Genomic DNA, 25,728 nt, shown 5'->3' on the forward strand with positions numbered 1-25,728 from the left:
GCATGGTTATGTACATATGCTAAATATTTATATCAAGTTTCAATTACAGTTTTTTTGGGAAAAGTTAATTGGTAAAAAGTTAATCTATATGGTATCTCTCTTTACAATTCCTATTGCTGCATCGACAGGCTAGCCTTGAATCACAACCTGACTTTGTGGCATATTTCATAGTAAGATTTATATGGGTATTCTTTCTTCACTCTAATGATAAAATACCATTCCATTATCAGCTATTGTTATCACAAAAATTTTTATCACTTTATTTGCTTTTTTTCTTGCATTTTTTAAAATGTTTATTTATTTTTGAAGGACAGAGAGACAGAGGGTGAGTGGGGGAAAGGCAGAGAGCAGACACAGAATCCAAAGCAGGCTCCAAGTTCTGAGCTGTCAGCACAGAGACTGACACAGGGCTTGAACTCATGAGCTGTGAGATCATGACCTGAGCCGAAGTTGGATGCTTAACTGACTGAGCCACCCAGATGCCCCTACCTTATTTGCTTTAAACTCCTTCACATCCATTGCTTCCTGATGTTTAAATTGACTGCTATTAGTAATAGGGATGATGGGGATGGCATAGGTAGGTTTCATTGGTTGTCTCTGTGCCATGACCTCAGACATGATCTCTCCATTGTAGTCACCCAAATTATACCTGAAATTATAAAACAAAATTAAAAAAAGCTTAGAAAGTTAAAGTTAGTTCTGTACATAACTATTAATACCTGATACATAATTATAAACACTGACTAGATTTAAGATTACAATTAAACTTTGACTATTTGCTGAATGCTTATTAAAGATTACATAATTCCTTTTGTTTCTTCTGTTTAGTTTTGGCTTAAAACTTTATCTTGGCACCATAAGTAGATGACTGTTGAAAAAAAAAAAAGGCTCGAACTATAACTTACCAATTTTGGTGAAAGATTTGGTGGAGATGTTGAAATTAATGCCTAAAATGGTGTTGAGGAACTTTCTGCTAATTTGAATTGCTTTGTGCTTTACTATAAAACTAATTTTCCTGAAACAAATTATAAGAAATTTAATAGTGGTTTTCTTTGGAGATAATGACTGAGAAATAGGGGAGTGAGGCTTAAAGTTTTCATTGTGTACTTTCCTGAATGACTGAATGTTGAGATTATGGGCCTTTCCCCCTCCCTTCTTTACACTTGTCTGTAAAAAAAAAAAAAAAACAAAAACCCAGTATGTGTTTAAAAAAAAAAAAAAATCAGTACCATCTAGTGAGTAAATTAAAAGCTGTAGGACTGACAAATGTTCTTTCCCTCCCAGCCTTGCACTCAACTAAGGACAAAAGAATAAGCTTATACTTGGCATATTTTAATTTTACTGAACCCAGTCACTTTTAAAGAAAATAGAGGAACACATGTAAAATTAAACAAAGTATACCATATCACGCATTTATATAGTCTCTACTTATTAATAGAAGGTATTTCTGGGGTTAACTGCTTAGGTATCATACTTCAATATATAAAATGCTAATGGTACCATACTTCCTATTGAAGTATTCCTATTAAAGTATACTTTACCTCTTTTCCATAATTTCCAGTGTTAAGTGCAATAGCTCCCTTTTACTCTTTTCTCTTCTTTTTATCATCTCTAGGATAGTAACAGCCCGACTCAGATCTCGACGCAGCTTAAGCATTTTTTCATAAGAGGCTTCATCATTTTTGCGATTCTGCAAATATGGAGTTGTTTTTTGAATGTCAGTAACATTTCTAACTAGTGGCATTCTGAACACCACTACTAACATATAAGAATAGATATATTTGATAGGTTAGTTAGAATTTTAAAGATACTGAAAGGGAATATGGATCACCAGGATCAATTATATATAGGATTTTTAAATAGTTTAACATTAAAATATATCATTAATAGCTATGTAATGAATCCTAAGGTTGATTCACTTTAAATTAATACTTTTCATTATTTTGTATAGAAAGTCTATTTAAACACAAATTAAAATACCACCTTCAGATACTGAGATATTTGTAAGTATAAATAATTTTTCTTATATCAAAAAAAAATTACGAAAGAAGTTTTCCAAATTCACTTACTTTTCGAGTCTGCATTTTTTCAGTACGCCTTCTAAAAGCCACATAAGGATCATTTGTGCTGGAACCATCTCGCTTCTCTTGTTTTACTGATGGGATAAGAGATGGCCCCCGGCAGTTTTTTCTCTTTTTAATCCAGTATTCATAAACTTCTCTAATTAATTCATCATCTTCTTTTAGCAGTAGCTTGGCTTCCTGCAGACTGACTGGCTAAATGTAAAATCATTATGTCATTTTCATAGAATACATACATAAGGTTCAAAAGTACTTCCAACTTTAATGACAATCAAAACAGCAATAATTAATAACAGCAAATGTGGAGTGCCTTATACACGTCAGCCACTGATGCTTTATTTTAGTTAATTTTTACAACAATCTTATCATGTTTATCATCTCTATTTTACAGAGGGGGAAAATGAGGCGTGGAGAAATTTAAACATATCACTCAAGATTATGCACGTTAGTACTGGGCAGATATGGGATATGAATTCATGCTTGTTAACTCCAGAGTCTGCTCACTTATCCTAACCTCAACATTATCCTATTTCCATATAGGTATGGAAACACACACTTATTACATATACAATGAAGTTTTACCTGCTGACCACTGCCTTTTTCTAGACGGTCAATCATCTCCTCAAACTGCAATGGGCAGATGTCCATTTTCTTTTTCAGTTTATTCACAAATACTTCATCTTCAGAATCCAAATCATAATCAGGCTGTTCAGCATCCAAACTAAAAGCTGACAGAAGAAACCATAAGCAATCATTTACTATGTGAATCCACTGACAAAAACCTCTCACAGATGTCTGGATAAAAACAAGATCTAGATTTTCTAACAAAATAAGAAATGTATGTTTCCCACATTTAAAGTTTAAGAAAGGAGACTATCCTTACTGTTAATAGAGACATGAGTCATAAAAGACAATGGATGTGAACCCTTCCTCCCACCTCAAAAGCAAATAAACTAGAAGCCATTAAGAACAGAAAGAGATTATCAAATGTATTGTACTATATGAAAATCGTATAGCTTAAAAATGATGTAATATCGGCAATTTCATATGGTTTGACATAATATAAAAGGAAAAGGTCTTTAAATAAGATTGTTTCTAGAATATTTAAGTCCTACCTAATAAATTATTTAACTATTTTACCAAATGCTTAGGGAGTGGTATTTAAAGCTGAAGTGTTAGCAGCCACTGCCAATAACAGTAATAGCTTTCACTCAATGAATGCACATCTGCTAAGGTTTGTTTCCTTATGACAATCACTGTCATGGTGATAGAAATGTGATGTATTTCTATATTTGTTAGGATTAGAAAAAAAAGGCCAAGAACCACTGCTCTATACTATATTATCAAATGTCCTTCAATACTTCCCAATATTAAACTAGGTTGATAATATAAATAAAATATCAAATAGCTTGATATCAAAATGTCTCACACCTTTCCCTTCCTTAACTTCCCATCATCTCAGAATCCAAATCCTCAGGACTGTTTGAGGTCCTTTTTGACGGAGTCTCTCCAATCTCATCAGTACTTTTTGCCATAGCAAATATCATGTATTTCTTTTTTAAGTAATTTCTACACCTGATGTGGGGCCTGAACTCACAACTCTGAGATCAAGAATTGTGTGCTCTATTGAGTGAGCCAGCCAGGTGCCTCTCAAATTTTATGTATTTCATACAGCATGCTATCTCATGTCTTTATATTAGCTATTTTCTGCTTGCCCACCTAGCAAATGACTGCAAACGACTAATCTTTTCAAAATCCAACCTGACATCAAGTCCTGTGGAATTCCTTCTTGACTGCCCCCCCAACTAGTAGATGGTTCCTTGTCACTTTTTGCTTTTTTAGAAGTTATGAACCCTCTCCCCAGAAAAAAGACTGTGTGAACATATAACATTCTGCATAAACCACCAGCAATTCAAATATCCCTAAAAGCTGTGGTACCAAGCTTAAAAATTCCTGTTCTAGATCAATGCCCTTCTTTTGTACTATTTTCTACACATACTTTATAATCTACTTGATAAGTATTAGAATATGACTGATTTCCTTGAAAGGAGGCATTGTGACTTTACCTCTGTGAATTTACTTCATTGTATCTTTGTACCTCTAGTGCAGAGACAGTAAACATGTTCATCTTGTATGCCAACTGTTTGCTGTACCCTACTGAAAAACATACTGATACTGCCTCTATTCAAGTGGGGAAAAAAACCCTGAAGAAGTATGCAGTCATCCATTAGTGATATCCGTGATAAGTACAAGAGGGGGTCCTTTGGCTGCCTGAAATCTACATCCTTGCTTTAAGTTTAAAATAGTACCTGGCCTATAGGAATCCAATAAATATTTGTAGAATTGAACATATTACATAGCATTGTTCATTTTCCGTTTTGACCTACATTACACTTCTGTAACATTCCTAATTAAAATATTTAGACTCCTTCATTAAATATGTCTGTATACTGAGGTGCCTGGGTGGCTCAGTTGGTTCACTGTCAGACTCTTGATTTAGGCTCAGGTCATGATCTCATGGTTTTTGAGACTGAGCCTTGCATTGGGCTCCCTACTGAGCCTGAAGCCTGCTTGGGATTCTCTCACTCCCTCTCTCTGCCCCTCCCTTGCTCAGAGTGCTCTCTAAAAAATTAAAAAAAAACAACAACTCTATACATTATCATCTCAGCACCCATGTTTCTTATAACCCTTGGCCCTCCAATGACTTTCCATGATCTATTTGTTTGTTATTGTTATGTAAACAGAACTTTTGGAGATTCTGAAGTAGATTAAAATTAAACACTGTTAGATTAAAAATACTTGTTTTCTTGGGTCCCTAACCAAAACAATCCATAGCTGTATTGTTCAATAGGATAGCCACTAGCCAATTTAAAGTAATAAGATTAAATTAAAAATCTAGTACCTTAGTCACATTAACCACATTTCAAGTATTAAATAGCTACATGTGGCTAGTGCTATACCTGAAAGCACAGATTATAAAATATTTCCATCATCACTGAAAGTTCTATTAAAAAGTGGTGATCCTGATAATACAAAGAGCCAAACTGATACGGACCAACCAGCAATGTTCTGCTTCTTAAGGGTATTTTTATATATTTTTAGGGTCTCATTTATATATTACTTTGGCATCCTCCGCTATAAAATAATTTTTCAGATCAAATCACACTTACCAAACTTATTCACAAAAATTAAACAAACCCATCTACTATCACCTTATTATTGCCTTACCAAAATATATTTGACATACATTATATCATGAATGACAAGTCTCATCTAACATATGGAGGAAGGCAATCAAGACTGGAAAGGAAGATCCCTATCCTAGGAGTGCTCCTGCCTTTTACAGAAGTTAACAAGTATCTGATGGTCAGACTGCTCTTGCGTCTGCAAGAAACTTTCCTTTTATAGTTGGTGCAAACACATGTAAGATCTTAAAATATAAGGAGAACCAAATCTTGTTCAGATATAAAAATATTAATATCCTAGAAAAATGCTAACATGTAAAAATTCACTTTAGGATTTCATTTGACCAAAAAAACCAAAGCCAATGTTTAACGTGTAATTTGGCTTCAGCCAAACCTGTCCCTTCCAAATGCTAGCTCAACTGCAGCTGATAAAGATATAATGTATTTATCATGGTCCTAAAAATAGGAGTATCTTCAAACTTTCTGGGCCATGTTACTGAGTTTGTTCAAAATAGAAAATAGGGTCTGTAGAGAAACAGGCAAATGGATTGCATCTTGTAATTAAGTTGTCAATTAAAATGAGACCTAGCTAGCCAGTAATTGCTTAAAAACAGGAACCATATTGTAGAGGCTGACTCCTTTTAAAATATTTTGATAGGGATAAACCCAGATATGTATATGGTTAAACAAAATACACAGATGGAGGAGAAAATGCAGTAAAGAAATCTAAGCAAGAACATAATAGTACATATAAATTGATTATTTTTAAAGGAAATACAAAGTAGTACAAACCACAGTCTCATGCTTAGAGTCAAGTAATAGAGATGAAATGTATATAAATGTTTATATAACAAATGGCATATATAACTCAGACCATAACACTAAACAGCATTTTAAAAATATAAGAGGCAGGGGCGCCTGGGTGGCTCAGTTGGTTTAAGTGTCCAACTCTTAATTTTAGCTCAGGTCATGATACCATGGTTGTGAACTGAGCCCTGCATTGGGCTCCACGATGGGTGTACAGCCTGCTTGGGATTCTCTTTCTCCCTCTCTCTCTCTCTCTCTGTCTGTCTCTGCTCCTCTGCCATTTGCATGTGCACGCCCATTCTCTTTCTCTCTCTCCAAAGAAATAAACTAAAAAAAAAAATAGTAATAAAAAAATAAAACTACAAGAGGCAAATAGTGAAAGGATATTTGGGTCCATCAAATGGCACAAATTGTGGATTAGAAACAGAATGTAATCCCTGATTGAAAAGAAGGCACACCATCCAAGGTTCAGGAGACATTTGTCAGACCAGGAATGGTAAATGGGTTTCAACTCAAGCACTAACCCTCAATGATTGGTAATATCAACTTGCAAAGTTCTTAAAATAAATGCTGAGCAGGAGAAAATATTGTTAATAGTGATATTTACTATGGTGTGGTAGTATTTGACATCTTTGCCTTAGACCTAAGAAGACAAAGCTATCATTGGCTAACTAGATCATCGAAGTCTTCAATTTCTTTATATTTCTAAGTAAACAGAGCTTAGAGTCACTTCCAGAATGTACTTGAGGAGAATGAATAGAGAATCCCAGATTTGAAAGATTTAAATCACAGATACAAAATCCTTTTTGATAAAGTTCTGTGGTTGATTTTATGGATTTTATATGTTAGAACATAGTATCAGAAGAATAATGGGGGAAGATGGAGTGTTGCAGGGGGATGGGGAGGTAGGCAAAGGAAGGAGAAAATGCAATCTTTCAGAATCAGGGCATAAAGACAGGATACATCCATGCTGAGAGGTACTTTAGAAAGTAGGTTCAACAAAGATCTATTTTAAAAAAACCTTTTCATATAGAAATTCACACCTACAAAAATTGCAAAATGAAAAGAGTATAAGGAATACCTGCATATCCTTTCCCAGATTCACCTGTTAAATTTTATTATCATTTGCATGCATTCTCTATTTTATATCGATATATACATACATACTTTATTTTGGGGGACATTGGAGGGTAAGTAACATTCACAATTGCTCTTTACTGCTAAACACTTCAGAGTGTATTTCCTTAGATTCTTTTATATAATCACAGTATAGTCATCAACCTCATAAATTTACACTCATACAACAATTTAATTTCCTGCCTATATTCCAATTTTGCCAGCTGATCCAGCACAGGACCAGTCTAGGATCAGGTATTATTTTTGTTACTGTCTCTTTGGCTTCCTTTAATCTGGAACATTTTCACAGTCTTTGTCTTTTACACACTAATATTTTTGAGAATACACACCTCTCCCCAGAACCTTTCTTCTTATTATTCCCATTGTGATTAGACTATGCACTCTCTGATGGCATACTGCAATACTCAACTGTCTTAGTCCTTCTCAGTGTATCACATCTAGAGGCACACAGTGTTCATCTGTTCCTCATAAGTGATGATAATTTTCATCAGTCAAGAAATTACCCAATTATTCCACTGCATAACTACTGTTTGTTTTTTTCCCCCTCTTGTAAGTAATAAGCAATTTGTAGGGAGAGCTTAAGACCATGCAAATATTCTGCTCCTTTTCAAAATTTCCTCTTCTATTGAGAACACACTGATGATTCTTACATGATTCAATCTTGATCATGATTAACTGCAAAATGACTTTGTAACTCTAGCACTCTCTTCACAGTGTACCATTCAGCTTTTGGCTTTATATTACAAAAGCAGGAGACGACTCTTCACCATTTTTTATCATCAGTATGGATTCACGAATTCCTACATTTTTCAATGCTTTATAATTCATGTTATTCTTAATTTTTCCATTGCTTTAATCTTGCTTCTTGGTTTTTCCAGTGGACAGAGCTATAAATATATATACCTAAGTATACACATATATACTTATATAAATGTACATTAAGATTGCTCTTTAAAAACAGGTTTCCTTGGGGTGCCTGGGTGGCTCAGTTGGTTGAGTAGCCAACTCTTGATTTCGGCTCAGGTTATGATCCCAGGATAGTAAGATCAAGCCCTGCATTGGGCTCTGCCCTGAGCATGGAGCCTGTTTTAAGATTCCCCCATCCCTCTCCCCCTTTGACCCTCTCCCTGCTTACACTTGTGCTCTCTAAAATAAGGTTTAAAAAAAAAAAAAGTTTCCTTTCAGGATTAACAGGAGAGTCTTAAGACCCAAGTGCAAAAGGAAGGGGGAGAGAGAGTTGTTCCTGTCTATTCATTCTGGTCAGACTGTTTTGTCCTTTCTTCCAGTATAAATAGGAAAGAAGTCCTAGCTGTGTAATCCAGAAACTTTACAGGTCACTAATCAAAAGAGAAACAACATTACATGATATTTGGATCAAGAGATGCTGAGTAGCCAACACTCAGTGAAATACCTTACAGAGTACCTAAAGACTGAAGCGGATAATGGTTTTAGCATTGGTTTTTTTCCTTCAGAGCTCCCACTAGGGAAAAAGGGAGAAAATTCTGATTTCTTCCCTAAGCCAGTCAAAGACAAGGACAGAGATGAACTTTTCCAAACTAAAGTTCAAAGAAATGTTAACAGAACATGTAACAAACACACAATTGGAAAATGGTGCGTTAAAAGAAGCTTTTTTTTTTTTAGCCACAAGACTCCCAGAGCCTATAAAAATGATACTATACATTATGATAGGGGAATACAATATGTAATCATTCTCAAACATGTTTGACCGTTGCTTTTTTTAGGGAATACTAATTATCTATCACCTGAAAAACTCCCAAGAAGTAGGGCACCTGGGTGCCTCAGTTGGTTAAGCGTCCAACTTCGGCTCAGGTCATGATCTTGCAGTCTGTGAGTTTGAGCCCTGCGTCGGGCTCTGTGCTGACAGCTCAGAGCCTGGAGCCTGCTTCTGAATTCTGTGTCTCCCTCTCTCTCTCTGCCCCTCCCCCGCTTGTGCTCACTCACTCAAAAATAAACAAAAAAAATTAAAAAAAAAAAAACAAAAAAACAAACAACTCCCAAGAAGAATTTGTGTAACATTAGCTTAAGAGCTTTACAAAATAGGAATTAGGGGAACTACAATGAACCAGTCCATATATATAGTTCAAGGTAATGTACCCTTCATAAGTAATTTACTAGACCACCTTGTAGTCAAAATTCAATTTTAACTTTGCAGAAATTTACACCATAATTATTTTTATTGTATTATATTAAAAGCCAATACCAAGTTTTAAAGAATTAACATAAATCTTACACAATTTCTTCCAGAAAACAGTAAGAGAGAATACTTTCCAACCTGTTTTATGAAGCCACTATTACTCTGATACCAAAACCAAACAAGGCAGGGGTGCCTGGGTGGCTCAGTTGTTTGAGTGTGCGACTTCAGCTTAAGTTATGATCTCACAATTTGTGAGTTCGAGCCCGGCACCAGGCTCACTCCTGTCAGGCAGAGACCCCTTTGGATCCTGTCTCCAGTCCACCCTCTGCCCCTCCTCCCACTTACGTGCTCTCTCTCTCTCTCTCTCTCAAAAATGAATAAACATTAAAAAAAAAAAAAAAGATTAAAAAAAAGAGAAACAAGACAGGGCACGTGCACATGGCACACACACACACATACACAAACATTATCTCTCATGAACGTAGAAGCAAAACTCCCCAATTAAATTTTAGCAAATTCTACCCAACAAGGTATAAAAAAAAATACACTACAGCTAAGTGGGATTTATTCCAGGTATGGTTCAATATCTGAAAATCAATAACTTATCACATCAACAGACTAAAGAAGAAAAATCAAATGATGCTATCCATTGGTGTAGAAAAAGTATTTGACAAAATTCAACACAATTCATGATAAAAACTCTCAGTACACTAGGAGTAAAAATCACGATCCATAAGAGTAAAACTAATAAACTGGATCTCAGAAAAATACCTTTTGCTCTTTGGAAGACTCTGTTAAGAGGATGAAAAGTCACATTATATATACTGAGAAAAAATATTTCCAAATCACATATATGACAATCTCATAAAAGGCAACTACAAAAACACTTGCAGGTAACGTAATACTTAATGGTGAAAGACTTAATTATTTCCTTCTAAGATCAGGAACAAGGCAAGGATGCCTGCTCTCATCACATAGTTTAACACAGTATTGAAGTTTTAGACACTATACTAATGCAAGAAAGAGAAATAAGACAGATTGAAAAGGAAAAATAAAACTGTCTCTATTTGCAGACTACAGTGTGATTTTCTATGTAGAAAATTCCAAAGAATCTGCAAACATTTCCTAGAACAAGCAATTTCAATTAAGGCCACAGTACATAAGACAAACAATTTTACCTGCATTTCTGTATACTGACAATGAACAGGTGGAAACCAATCAAAAATGCTATACCATTTTCAATTGCTCCACAGAAAATAAAACACTCAGGTATAAATCTAAAGAAATGTGTACAGGATCTGGGGTGCCTGGGTGGCTCAGTTAAGCATCGACTCTTGATTTCGGCTCAGGTTATGATCTCACGGTTCATGAGTTTGAGTCCCATGTCAGTCTCTGTGCTGGTAGCATGGAGCCTGCTTGGGATTCTTTCTCTGCCCCTTCCCAGCTCATGCTCTCTCTCTCTCTCAAAATAAGTAGATAAACATTAATTATTTTTAAATAATAAAGAAATGTGTACAGGATCTGTATAATGAAAATTATGAAGCGTCAATGAAAGAAATTAAAGAAGAACTAAATACTTGCAGAGTCACACTGTGGTCATGGACTGAAGACTCAACATATTAAAGATGTCAATTCTCCCTATAGTGATCTATAGGTTTAATCTAATCTTATCAAGTTTCTTTGTGGATACAGACAAGCTTATTGAAGGCCCTAGAATACCCAAAATAATGTTGAAAAAGAAAAATAAAGAAGGAATGACTCTTCCTGATATCAAAGGTTATCATAGAGCTGCAGTAATCTAAACAGTGGTACCATCTTGAAATAAATGGAAATCAGTGGAATAGAATATAGAACCCAGAAACAGATCCAAATCAATATGCTTAATTTTTGGCCAAGAAGCAAAAGCAATTCAATGGAGGAGGGAGGGTTTCTTCAATAAATGATGCTGGAGCAATTGTACATCCAGAAATAAAACCAAAACAAAGCACAAACAAAAAAAAACCCTTGACCTAAACCTCACACACTCAAAACTGATCATATACTTACATGTAACTGATAAATTTGATCTCATCAAAATTAAAAACTTTTGTTCTGTGACAAGACTCAGTTAAGAGAATGAAAAGACATTATATACTGAGAGAAAATATGTCTAAATCACATATATGACAAAGACTTTGTGTCTAGAATATATAAATAAAACAATCCTCAAACTCAATGTTAAAACAATCTACTTAGAAAACAGGCAAACACAAACACAATCATTTCATCAAAGAGGATACATAGAAGGCAAATAAACACATGAAAAGGTATTTAACATATTAGCTATTTAGTGAAATACAAATTTAAAGTATACTGAGGTCTATCAATGCATACCTATTAGGATGGTTAAAATAAAAAAGTGATAACCCCAAATGCTGACAAGAATACAGGAGAAACTGGATCACACATACACTGCTGCTGATAATGTAACATGGTACAGATACTCTGGGAAATACTGTGGAAGTTCTTGTCAAACTAAAAATGGACCCAGCAACTGCACTCATAGGTATTTATCCCAGGAGTTCACACAAAAACCTGCAGATGAATGTTCACAGCAGCTTTATTTATAATAGTCAAAACCTGAAAACTACCCAAATGTCTTTCATTGGGTCAGTGGCTACACAAATTGTGGTACATACATATTATGGACTACTGCTTGCCAATAAGAAGGAAGAACTATAATTCATGAAACAAGTTGGATGAACTCCAAGGATATATGCTAAGTGAAAAAAGCCACTCTCTAAAGTTTGGACACACACTGCATGATTCTGTTTATGTTACATTCATGAACTAACATAATTACAGAGATGGAGAACACATTAGCAGTTGCCAGGGACTAGGTTTGGCTATAAAGGAGTAACAACATGGAATCCTGTGGGGATGATATAACTGAGTATCTTTTTTTTTTTATTAACTTGTTTTTTTATTTTTTTAAATTTACATCCAAATTAGTTAGCATATAGTGAAACAATGATTTCAGGAGTAGATTCCTTAGTGCCCCTTACCCATTTAGCCCATCTCCCCTCCCACAACCCCTCCAGTAACCTTCAGTTTGTTCTCCACATTTATGAATCTCTTCTGTTTTGTCCCCCTCCCTGTTTTTATAGTATTTTTGTTTCCCTTCCCTTATGGTCATCTGTTTTGTCTCTTAAAGTCCTCATATGAGTGAAGTCATATGATTTTTGTCTTTCTCTGACTAGTTTCACTTAGCATAATACCCTCCAGTTCCATCCACGTAGTTGCAAATGGCAAGATTGCATTCTTTTTGATTGCCGAGTAATACTCCATTGTATATATATACCACATCTTCTTTATCCTTTCATCCATCGATGGACATTTGGGCTCTTTCCATACTTTGGCTATTGTTGATAGTGCTGCGATAAACCTGGGGGTGCATGTGTCCCTTCGAAACAGCACACCTGTATCCCGTGGATAAATGCCTAGAAGTGAAATTGCTGAGTCGTAGGGTAGTTCTATTTTTAGTTTTTTGAGGAACCTTCATACTGTTTTCCAGAGTGGCTGCAGCAGCTTGCATTCCCATATAGTTGAGTATCTTGACTGAAGTATCTAACACTAATGTATTATCCTGTGAATTTACAATTACCCAAAATAAAATGTTGAAAGAAATTCAATGGCAGCTAACACCAATTAGCAGACTGTCTTGATTGATATTCCAATGTATACAGCTTTCCAGAGACAACATACTTCAAATTTGTACTGACTAAAAAAGTTTCTTCCCAAATAAGCTACAATTCTGCTGCCATTTTATTACTATTACTTGGTTACAACAACAGCAAGGTCAATTCCTTTATAAATATTGCACCTTTTGACTCTTCTGACCGTAATTTAATCTACTAGTTACCACTAAAATGTGTTTTTGTGGGTTTTGGTCATCAATGAGCTATTTGTAAAACATGCATTCCAAATTTTTTTCTGATAGTAATGTTTATGTAAATTGATTAATATAATTTTATTTTACTTAATCCTGCTTTAACCCAAACACATACATTCATATGAATATTACCTGTGGCTGTGGAATACAATGTGGCCCCAGTTAACATATATAGATCTGATGATGATCTATAATTTTCAAACTCCCATGATTTTTCAGAGAACTAATTTTTAGGTTCTAATACTGATCAAATTTGTTTAAAATGTCTGTGCCATAAATGTAACTAAACATGTGAGTGGGCAAGAAAGCACATGCCACTTATTTGGTTCAAAGTAACCTTTAGTAAATTGGAAAAAATATATATTTATTTTTCCTAAAGGAAATGAAGAAGGTTACATACAAGTTAGATTTAACATCAAGTTAAAAGGCACCAGCGTGGCTCAATCAATTAAGTATTTGACTTCGGCTCAAGTCATGATCTCACGGTTCATGGGTTCGAGCCCCTAATCAGTCTCTGTGCTGGCAGCTCAGAGCCTGGAGCCTGCTTCAGATCCTGTGTCTCCTTCTCTCTACCCCTCCCCACTCATGTGGTCTCTCTCTCAAAAATAAAGAAACATTAAGAAAAATTAAAAAAAATATATCAAATGCTAATATAGTACTGATAAGAGCCAATATAGACACTATGTGTTTTTTTTTTTTTTTTCACATTTAAGAAATAGTAAAATAAATGTTTAGAATTTAGGACAGAAACTAGATCAGATAGAGGAAAGGTTAAATGAGGAAAATAAAATTAGTTTTAAATAATTATTCTAAAAACAACACAGATTTATATGGTCCTGAAAAAGGCTTAGACAGAAAAAAAAAGTTTGGACATTCTGCTGGAAAAATGTCTTAATCATAAAGGTCAACAACATAACAATGAAAGCTGTACAAATTTTACCTATATAAACTTTCAACTATGTTTTTAAGTTGTCAACTACTTGAGGATGGAGTAAATGAAATTTAAGTCTCTTAAGTTTACAAGCTCTCAGCTGTTCATCATCAAATGTGATAGCTATCAAACGATTATTGCTAATGAAGAACTTATCACTATCAAGTGAAACAAGTTACCAATTAGAACACTAAATTTAGGGATGCCTGGGTGGCTCAGTCATTTGAGAATGGGACTCCTGATTTCGGCTCAGGGAGATCCCAGGATTGTGGGATCGAGCTCGCTCAGCGCTGAGGTTGTTTACGATTCCCTCTATCTGTCTCTGTCCTTCCCCCTGGGCCCCTCTCCCCAGCTCGTGAGCTGTCTCAAATTAAAACAACAACCCCCCCAAATCCACCAAATTTTAAAAAGTAAATAGAATTACAGATCAGAGGTTGGCAAACTATGGTCCAAGGGCCAATACTGGGTTGCCATCTGTTTTTGTCAATCAAGTTTTATTGAAACACAGCTATGCCCATTTGTTTATGTATTGTCTATTGTTGATTTTGCCTTTCAACAGTAGAGCTGAACAGTTGTGACAGACTGAATGACTCTAAAAGGCTAAGATATATACTATCTGACCCTTTACAGAAAAAGTTTGGTGATTCCTGACTTATACTAAGAAGTTCTTTAAGGCTACTCCTATTACTATTTCTCAATAGTAAGAAAACCATTTCCACATCTTAGGTATATTCATTATCTGAAAGTAGCATAAGATCATATGTTGAGATGAAACTAAAAACGTAGGATGAAAATGCCACCTTTTTTTGTCAAGTAGAAATCTCAATTTTAAAAGTTGAAAATGGGGTTCCTGGGTGGCTCAGTCGTTAAGCATCTGACTTCGGCTCAGGTCATGATCTCACAGTTTGTAAGTTCAAGCTCTGCACTGGGAGAGCACGAGCCCTGGGTGAACACCACTTCTCTCCCTCTGCCCATGGGATTTTCTCTCTCTCTCTGCCCCTCTTACTTGTGCCTTCTCTCTCAAACAAACAAACAAACAAGTCGAAAATGGGCTCTAGTAACTCTCTAAGCTGATGCCAGTCAATGAAATGGATACCTAAGAAGGCCTTGAACAGGTAAAAGTAAAAACATGTCAAGTTAAGCAGATAATATAGGAAATATAATTATTAAAAGAGTAATTACTTACGCTGTATGTGAATGAGCTGCTTTGGCATCTTAAATTCCCCAGGATAGATAGACTCATAGTAAGCAATATTACTTTCTGCCTCTGGGACTGGTATGACCATATTATCCCTCTTCTCGCCATACACCTGCTGTGCTGAAATAGCCCGCTGAAGATGGTGTTCCTAAAAGAGGAAAAAATAGGTAAGTCTATGTATTTTAAAATAGCCAACAGAACGTATACTTTATGAAGAGGTTTTTACTTTAAAAATAGAAGGACTTTAGGGGCATATGGGTGGTTCAGTTGGTTAAGTGTCAGACTTCGGCTCAGGTCATGATCTCATGGTTTGTGGGTTCAAGCCCCACATTGGGCTCTGTGCTGACAGCTCAGAGCCTAGAGCCTGCTTCAGATTCTGTCTCCCTCTCTCTCTGCCCTCCCCCACTCGTGCTCTCTCTCAAAAACAAACATTAAAAAAATTAAAGAAAAATAAAAAGAAGGATTTTAATAGCTTTGAAAGGATGCTGACAATACAGTTAGTGGTAAAAACATATTAAGAAGAAACAAGGTTTTGTTAAATACACTGTATACTTTCTCAATTTAAGAAAGGTATTACACTGAAATTGAGTTAAATTATACAAAAGAGTCCAAAAAATTGACTAAACTGTTAAAGTTTGCATTTTATAGATGAAATTCAAAGAAAAAGGGTTAAAACATTTAAATTTGTATGAAGAAAGATATGGATAAAAAATTATTCTAATCTCCTTTTTCATAGAATGCTTCATAAATGTGGAAAAATACCTTCATATACATCAACTAATATCTTTTAAAAGAAAGAGATTATTATCTCCATTTTTAGTTTATGAAATGGACACATTCAAACCTGGTCTTTTGTCTCTATAACCCCTTATGAATTTCCAGATCCCTTTTGAATCATACTGGAGTGAGGACAGGGGTTGAAAGCATAGGCTTCAGAGTCTGTGACTCCTGGAAAGATACTTTAGTTTTCTAAATCTGTTTCCTACAGAAAGAGAAAAATAATCTACTTTATAGAGTTGGTTGGAGGTTTAAGTAACATAAATGTGCCTGAAATGTTTAGTATAATGTGTGGCATATAGCATATAACAGGTACTAAAAATAAACTTTGATTTAGTCACCACACAGAAAGATTTTACCAGTTTGTGATACCACCAGCGCCATAAAAATACCTGTTCTCACCCAGCCCATGTATCATCACTGAATTTTGGTAAATGTTTCATTAAACTGATTTTTAAAAAAATATATAAAATACAAGTTTAAGGACAAAAAAATATTCCAATGGTATGAAAACAGAGAATTCCAGTCCTCATATTCAGGTAAGATTTAAAATTCAGATAGGATTCTCCTATGCAACACACAGAGCTTTATTTCTAGGGCGCTGGTTCACTTGATATATCCTGGAGATCTTTCCACACTGACACTTCTACTACAATTTTGCAACAGCTGCCTTGTGTCCTACTATATGGATGTACCTGACTTATTTAACCAGACACCAACTGATAGGGAAAAAACATTACAAAACAAAACAAAACCCTGGAAACAACCTAAGTGCCTACCTTTTTCCCTGAATGCTACAAAAATCACTCCTGTACTGTTACATACAAGACAGCTTTGTGGCTTGGTGAAAGCACTGCAAATGAAAGTCCTCAAAGGACACATGGGGTTCCAACAAAATACTGCCTGCAGCATCTTAATGAGACTTTTAAATTTTAAAATCATCCATCTAGTTATTTTAGGTTAATTTCTTTATAAGGATGATTAACTTTTTCTTAAATTTTGCTGCTGTTTGCTCATTTTCAAAAGTGCTTTTCTTTCTCGACATTTAAATAGATTATTTCTTTTCTAATATTAAGGAAATTGGCCCCAGGTAATACATTTTCCAAGTATTTTCCTTAAATTTGACTTCTGTTTTTATTTTTTCCATGCAAGAACGTTCTGTTAAATTTATTAATCTTTTTCCTTTATGGTTTTGTCATGTTTAATAAGAGGTATAAATTGTATAGTCACAAACCAGGGTGTACACAAATTCTTTTTTATAATTCAATTTGATCTTTGATTTAGGTTCCCTACTGGCTAATTGTATCTTTATACTTTAGTATAGTTTGTTGTCATATCTACTGGCCCTTATCTATTGACACAGGGTGCTTCTGTAAGCTCCAGCTGGGAAGTCAGTCACATGTATACTTTTTCTATTCTCAGATTCCCTTAAATGTTGAGAAAAATTTTCTTTGACCTCTGCCCTGCATACTTATACCAAACTCAAGAAGGGAGTGGGGAAGCAAGGCACATTACTCTTAATTTGCATTTTGTTCCTAATTTAGAACAGTTAATCTATTATCACTTGTGGAGGTGAACATGAGACATACGGTCTTTTCCTTTTTTTGTATAAGGACAGACGATGGCAAGCCACTTTTCCTAATGTCATGCATAAAATCATCTATTCTCTTTATGATTAAAAATGTGCCAGTATTGGGATGCCTGGGTAGCTCAACACGCGACTCTTGGTTTCAGCTCAGGTCATGATCTCATGGTTTGTGGGATCAAGGCCAGCATCCAGCACCACACTGACAGTAGGAGCCTGTTTGGGATTCTCTCGCCCTCTCCCTCTCTCTGCCACTCCCCTCCACACACACCTCTCTCTCTCAAAATAAATAAATAAACTTAAAAAAAATGTGCCTGTATCCTAGAATAAATTTCCCTTGCACTTGGGAGTATTCCTAAACTTTTTTCCTACTCTATCCAATTGTCCCTTATGCCAGATTTAACTGATTTTAATAGTGTAGCCTCATACTACATTTCATTATCTAGTAAGGCAACTCCTCCCTCATAATTCCTTTTTCAGAATATTCCTGGCTATCTCATTTATTTTTCTAGATGAACCATAAAGAAAATTACTTTCCAGGTGTGAAATAGAACCCTTAAAATGTTCTGACTTTTATAGGCAATATGGTATGCCGGTTAAGAACATGGACTTTGGCAACCAAGAGTGCTCTGGATCTGAATGTTGGCTCCATGGTTTACTAGCTCTAGGTCTTTAGGACTTGAGACAAGATATTTATCCCAGCATGTTTTATTATCTCTAAGTGTACATTGTGCACTTACCTTATGGAATTGTGATTAAAATGCATGAAACATACTATTCAACATATGGTAGCAAATATGTATCTTTTATTATTAGAAAAACTAAAGAATGTTCTATATGCTTAACAGTTACCATTTATAGTCTCTGTAGCTTGAACAGTGTCCTGTAGATTTTTCCTTATGGTTTTATCTATTTTCCATAACTATGAAACCAAATTTTTATTTATTAATATTAGAGTGAATACTTCCTGCCCTAAAAAACCTTTTTTTTTTTTTTTAAATAAAATACTTCCCACAATTTCCTCCTATCTTTAACAGTCAAGAAAATATTTTCCCCCTAATACATGGCTTACAGGGGTAGTGTCATAATGTGTGCAATATACTTTTGAATGGTTCAATTATAGATACATTTTATTATAGAGTAAAAAATAAACTGCAAAACTAACAAGTTTGGAATCTAGGTTGTTCAGCTTTTCTCTAAGTTTGAAAATTTTTATAATAAAAAGTTAGATGAAGAATAGAGTACGAAGGACCCTAACTGTGTAGAGTATAAAAGGCTTATGGTTAAGTTCTAAGTCTTTCAAAGCATTCCTCAACAACTGGGATATAGCTATAACTTTATATATCCCTATTTTCCCTTTCCCCATGTATGTATGAGGACTTTAAGACAGGAAGGGGACCAAACACAGGCCACTATGGCTGGAGCATGGTGAGTGAGCGAGAATAACAGATGCTGTCTGCTCGGGGGATTAGCACCAAATCATGCACAGTCATTGGTCATGTTAAGGATCTGTCCTTTTACTAAGGGCAATAGTGGCTGAAAGGTTTTAAAAGATCACCTTGGTTGCTACGTAGATAATAAACCATATTCTATAAAATGGAATATGTGCAGACTTTAAATGGCTCAGAATAATATTTAATATGGAAAAAAAAACAACTTATTAAAAAGTTGTAAAATCTTTTTACATCTTTTAAAAAGATGTAAAAACTGTAAGTTCAGGATATTTGTAGTAATTAATCTTTTTTAAAATAAAAAGATATAATTGAACATAAGCACATTCACAAAAAAGTCTAAAAGTAGATGAGCATATATATAAAACAAATCTCTATATTTTTATTCCTTTCCCTGCTTTATTTTTTCACAGCACTTACCATCCTCTGACATCTCATATACCCGTTTACTATTGTCACCCCTTTCTCCTCACCCTCCTCTGCCACCCCAATCTAAGCAGCATGAAGACAGGGATTTTTGTCTATTCTGGTCACTGTTAAACAGCCACCCTAAAACAAGAGCTGGGCACAAAGCATAGTGCTTAAATATTTGCTGAATAAATATGTATGTATGTATGTATGCGTATACACATATACACATATGCACACACATGTATGCACGCACACACACAAAGTTTCAAAGTATAGACACCAAAGAGTTAACAAATTATCTCTAAGTGGTACAATTTTGAAATGCTCTTTTGTACTTTGTTTCCTATATTTTCTAAAATGTACCTATAATACTTTTGGACAAAAAAATATTTGAGTACATTTCACTAAATGATTTTATAAAACAGTGTTGATTTGTAAAAGACGTAATTTATTTGGTTCAGTAAAACCTTCCCCATTTAAGTTAGTTTAGTTCAAGAGTAAAATATACTTGCAGCTTTCTAGGAAAGTATTTTTAAAACCCAAAACTATATACATCTATTTCTAGGAAACAGAACAAATTACATTACAGTAACATCACATTATAAGTGAAAATGAGATTTTTAATTTGAGTAGGAAGATGTAGAATCGTGAAACCAAGTAACAAATGAATAAATGAGAATGAGTTCTGAATTCAATTCAATAAGTTATTGAATGCCTGGACTAAATACCTAAGACAGATAATCCAATTTTCAATTACAATTTATATAGAAAGTTAGATATTCACTGAAGATAAGATCTGTCAATGAAATTTTTGAATACATCTACTTGCAACATTAAATAGGTCAGCTGTGTTCCAATAATTTCAAATAGTCTAGTAAAGAGTATGACAGTTAAAAAAGACAAAATGCTGGATTCTAACCTTAGATTTTTTTTTTTTTTTTGAACTTTAGGACTTCTGAGAGGTCTTAACATACTAATGGAAATTGGGGTTGTCAAGAACGGGGATGCAGTCCTTCCAAACTTATGACCACAGAATCATTTTTTTTTCAGAAAATATCTGTTAATAGCTCATGGAGAACTTCTGTAATAGTTTGGGAAATGCTGGTAGAGAACAAAAACTAGAGATACAGAGCAGAACATCTAGGATTAAATTTGTTCATTAACTCAGTCCATATTTATTGAGTGCCAACCATGTGCCTGGCACTGGGAACACAATGTTGTAAATAAAATACACACAGTTCCTAACATTGTAAAGCTTACACTCTACTAGAGAGCAGATACTAATACAATAGTCTTAAAAATAAATTGTACAGTGTGGTAAGTGCTATGAAGAAAAAGTACAATGTGTTATTGTAAACATAAATAGGAAAAGGATTTCAAGGACAGTATCATTTTCACTAGTGCAAAGCTAACATCTGCAGTAATGGGAGTTACTTAAAAGACTGTTTAAAAAAAAAAAAAAAGGGAATAACTATGTTTGAAGACTACTTATACATTTGACACAGTGGGGAGGTAAAATTTATACTGTATTTATATTAAGCACAGTTGCAACTAAAAATTAATTACCAAAATATCAAGAACAATTATAATTTTTCATAAAATAACAGAGGCATAAATTCTCAAGTTTGGTTTTACAAGGAACAAAGTAAATAAAATTAAATGATCTAAAGAATTCTTTAATATTTGATCCCACATAAAATGGAGTTAGGTTAACTATAACTTATGATTAAGCAAATAACTTAAAAAGCTTCTTGTACTGCAAGTAATTATGTTTTCTATACATAGCAATATGAACAATAAAAAAGATCTGGAAAGACTGAACAATAATCTTTAGAAAGTTCAGAGGCACATCGTCATGTGTCCATGAAACTTGCTATCATGACACTAAGCTCCGTAAGTATTCACTCATGTTACTTCAGCCCACCTAGTACACAGGAAGAGCATGGGTTTTACAGACAGAATAAGAATACATAAGAATACGTAAGAATCCTAGCTTCCTCATAGACTCCAAGTCCAGCAAGTCACTTTGCTACCTATTTGTATTATTTTGGTTTTTTCCCCCCCTTACCCAACTTTCCCTCTCTTCTCTCACGCAGTTAATGCTTTTTTCTTTTACTCTCCTCTTTGTTACTTTTGCTTATCCCTAGAAAGAGGTTGCCCTTTCGGGTGCTTTTTTATGGTCTCTTTGTTAAATGCATTGGTAGTTAATGTGAAAGGGTTAACTGGTTCTAAACAGGGCATGTCACTTACATTTGAGAAGTCAGAAAATACCATTTTTATTGATTAAATGAGACTGACATTAGCTATGTGTAGATAAAAATTATCTGAAGGGACAGTATTGCAAAGGTCTCTTAAGCATATGCTCTGTGTTTTTGCTCACATGGATGAATGGCTACCTCTGCTGACATTACCATTCACCATGCCCCCGCTCCTCCATGGAAAATTCCCACTTGTTCTTCTAGGTCTATTTTAAAATTATCTTTCCTCTGCCTCATCTTAGCACAAATGCTCCCCAGTTTGTGCTTCTATAGTACTACATTCTCTATTTAGAAATTGTGTTGTAATTGTATATATACTGATCTCTAAAATGTGGACACTATGTTTAATTAACCTTCAATTTTTTTCCTTTAAAAGATGTATTCTCTTGTATTATTTGGGGACTCTAAATTTTTTTTAAGGATGAAGACTAAATACAATTATCTTTGTAACCTGTTCAGCATCTAGTACTATATTTTGCTTTATTGCAGGCACTCAATACTTTGTTTTATAATATCTAATAAATATTAGCAAACCGAAAAGAGCTATTTAAGGTCATTTTGTACAAATTCCTAAATAAAGATTAAATTATATTCACTTATTAAGTTTTTGTTTAAGCAAATAATGACCTTAACACTTAGACGTAACAACAATTAGGACCACATTTAGACCCTCTGGGTTAAGAAATTAAAACACGCTATTATAAGCAACAATATATGAAATTCCTTATGGGGAAATAAGTGATTACTAATTTATAAAAAGCCACTTGAGAAATTTAACCCCTGATTATTTACGCATGTAGAGCTAGACTCCACTGCTACTTGAACACAAAGGCTGAGCTGCATTACTTTCTCTTCTATTCTCTGATGACATTTCTAAGAACTAAACATCAGTGCCTATTCAGGAACATGGCTTCAGCAAGGACTGTGTAGTTTTCTACATCCAAACACCCAACTCACGATTGGCTCATTAGAAGAACTTTCTGACTGGTTTCCCTGCTTCCATTTTTTACCATTCTTCATAGAATAGCCAATCTGTTAATATGCAAGGCAAGTCATGCCATTGTTCCATTTAAAATATTCCAGTTATTTCTTACCTCATTCAGAATAAAAGCCAAAGTTCTTAAAACTGCTTACAAGGTCCCAAATGATTTGTATTCCCCCTTTTCTGGCATCATTCACTATTTTCCTCTTCATTCACTTTGCTTTTCCATACTGGATTATTTGTTTTTCAAACTTAAATAGCTTGCCCCCTCACCTTCTTCAAGTCTTTGTTCAAAAGTCATCTTTGCACAAAGATCATTCTTTGCCAGCCACCAGAATATCTAAACTTGAGGCTGACAATACCAAATGATGGTGAGGATGTGGAATAACTAGAACTCGCATACACGGTGTCACTGAGAAAAAGGTATGGAAGATCTTACCAAACATACCCATTCCACATGCCCAGTAATCTCACTCGTAGGTTAAATTTACACAAGCCCACAACAAGACGTGAATAAGACTATTCTATGGTTTTATTCATGGTAGTTCCAAAGTGGACACAACCCAGATATCCAACGATAGGACAGATGAACAAACCACGGTATAGTAATGTAGTGGAATAATACTCAGCAACAAAAAGGAACTACTTATACATGCAACAATATGAGTAAATCCCCAAAACACCGAGGTAAGTAAAAATAGCTTTATAAAACAGAGTCCACATTCTTTGAATCCATTTATGTGAAATTTTAAAACAGCCAAAATTAATCTATGGTGAAAAAAAATCAAAACAGTACTTGTTTCTGGGGAGTGGGGGTAAGGATTAATTGGCAAGGGGAATGAAGACACTTTCAGGGATGATGGTAACAATGCTCCATATCTTGATGAGGGTTGGGTTATGAAAGTATATGAGTTGTCAAAATTCAGCTAGCATATACTATTTGTGAATTTCTTTGTATGTGAATTTTACCTCAAAAGAAAACAACAGTAAATACTGAACTGTATTAATGACATGTATGTTGAAATATTTAGGAAATCATGCACTGATGTCTGCAATTTCCTTTGAAATGCATCAAAAAATGGATGGGGAGATGGATGGATAGGACATAAAGTAGAGTAAAATGTTAACAGTAGAAACTAGCTAGTGGGTATACAGGTCGTCACTGTAAATTCTTGAAACTTCACTGTATATGTTTGAAAATTTTCATAATAAAATGTTGCAAAAAAATATGAAATCTCTCTCATCTCTTAACTCTAGAACACTTTATCCCACCCCCTTGTTTTCCTCTATAGTACTTAGCTCCTTGCAGACTACTGAATTTACTTATTGTTTTATTTGTCTTATCTCCTTCTCCTTAAAATATAAGATCCATGAAGGTAGGAATTTGTTTTTTGCTTAGCTCTGCCATAGGTCTAGAACTGTGCCTAACACAAATACCGAAGAAATATTTATTGAATAGATGAGCCAGTGAATTGCGCCAATTATTTAAGGTCCACAAACTGTTCTGGTTTGGAATAGACTTCATAAAAAAACTAAGATTAAATTTCATAAAAGCAAAGAAACAAATTAAGGCTTAAACACATTTGGCTTTTGTATTTAAAATACTCATGTGAATAGTTAAAATAGTTGAACATATGGATTATTTGGGATGAAAAAGAACAATTCAATTCTTACTATTTTCTACAAGGAATAAATGGTAAAAGAACATAAAACTATTACCCTCTACCCCTTCTCCCACTTAGAGATCAATACTCTGAATTTACTTTATTTCTAGAGTATAAAACAGTAAAATAAGACCTTTGCTAAGGTACATGTAAAATAGTCCAGTGTTGTTTCTTCTCTGCGGTGTGAAATAGTGTCAACTTAGTCCATTTCTTACAAAATATTCAGGACATAAAGTATTATGTAACATGGTCAAAGGTAGCCCCAGACAAAATTAAGCTCAATTTTGTTGCTTGCCTTCTCATTCCTTTTTGCACCCCTTACATCCCTTTAGACTTGGCTTGTGCTGTATTTACTAAGAGCCTGCATGCCCAATGTGCTGACTGGCATGTGAAGGGGAAGGGACTGAAATTAGTTTCTTTCTACTCTCACAGAAGTGACAATCTAAATTTTTTTTTAATGTTTATTTATTATAGAGAGACAGACACAGAGCATGAGCAGGGGCGGGGGGGGGGGGGGGAGGAGGTAGAGAGAGGGGGAGACACAGAATCTGAAGTAGGCTCCAGGCTCTGAGCTATCAGCACAGAGCTGACGTGGGGCTCGAACTCACAAACTGTGAGATCATGACCTGAGCCAAAGTTGGTCGCCCAACCAACTGAGCCACCCAGGCGTCCCACAGAAGTGACAATCTAATTGGAATGCTTCCCTAAAAATTAAATGTAAAAAGGCTCAAAAATCTCTTGTTTCTGGTTATAATCTTTATGCTGATGACTTCTAAGCCTCTGACATATCCTGGAGAGCTAGCTAGTCATCTCATTATTTAATACCTTTTAACTCACACAGTCAAATAAAATACAAACGGTGTTTCTCATTTTGGGAGGTTACTACCCTAAATCAACAGTATTGAATAATCAAATTTAAACTTGTCTAAAATTAAATGTGTTTATATAATCTAATACAAACAAAAGCTATGCCAAGATTTAGTCCTTAGCCCTTGTACATATTCACTCTTGCAATTTCATCCATGATCATGGCGTTAACTGCCATTTGTATGCTGATGACATGATTCGAAACCTTAATTTCTAGCCCAGATTTCTGCTAAACTCTAGGCACATGTATAAAGACCTCTTACTATACGTTCCACAGACATACCTCACAGAACACGAACATGAACATC

The 25,728-nt window shown here is 34.7% G+C and overlaps 1 protein-coding gene across 15 annotated transcripts in view; it reads right to left on the reverse strand.

Moving 5' to 3' along the window:
* The window catches only part of EPC1 (enhancer of polycomb homolog 1), a 104,588-nt gene that overhangs the window by 15,945 nt on the left and 62,915 nt on the right, over nt 1-25,728 (reverse strand). For all 15 annotated transcript variants that reach the window (XM_042945269.1, XM_042945268.1, XM_042945259.1 and 12 more), the window contains 5 exons: nt 15,414-15,573; nt 2,664-2,809; nt 2,070-2,276; nt 1,542-1,690; nt 490-649 (listed from right to left, as the gene is read on the reverse strand). In XM_042945269.1, the coding sequence (XP_042801203.1) occupies nt 490-649; nt 1,542-1,690; nt 2,070-2,276; nt 2,664-2,809; nt 15,414-15,573 (822 nt within the window). The remainder of the gene's footprint in view (nt 1-489; nt 650-1,541; nt 1,691-2,069; nt 2,277-2,663; nt 2,810-15,413; nt 15,574-25,728) is intronic.

Source organism: Panthera leo, chromosome B4 (assembly GCF_018350215.1).
Source record: "Panthera leo isolate Ple1 chromosome B4, P.leo_Ple1_pat1.1, whole genome shotgun sequence".
Taxonomy (NCBI): domain Eukaryota; kingdom Metazoa; phylum Chordata; class Mammalia; order Carnivora; family Felidae; genus Panthera; species Panthera leo.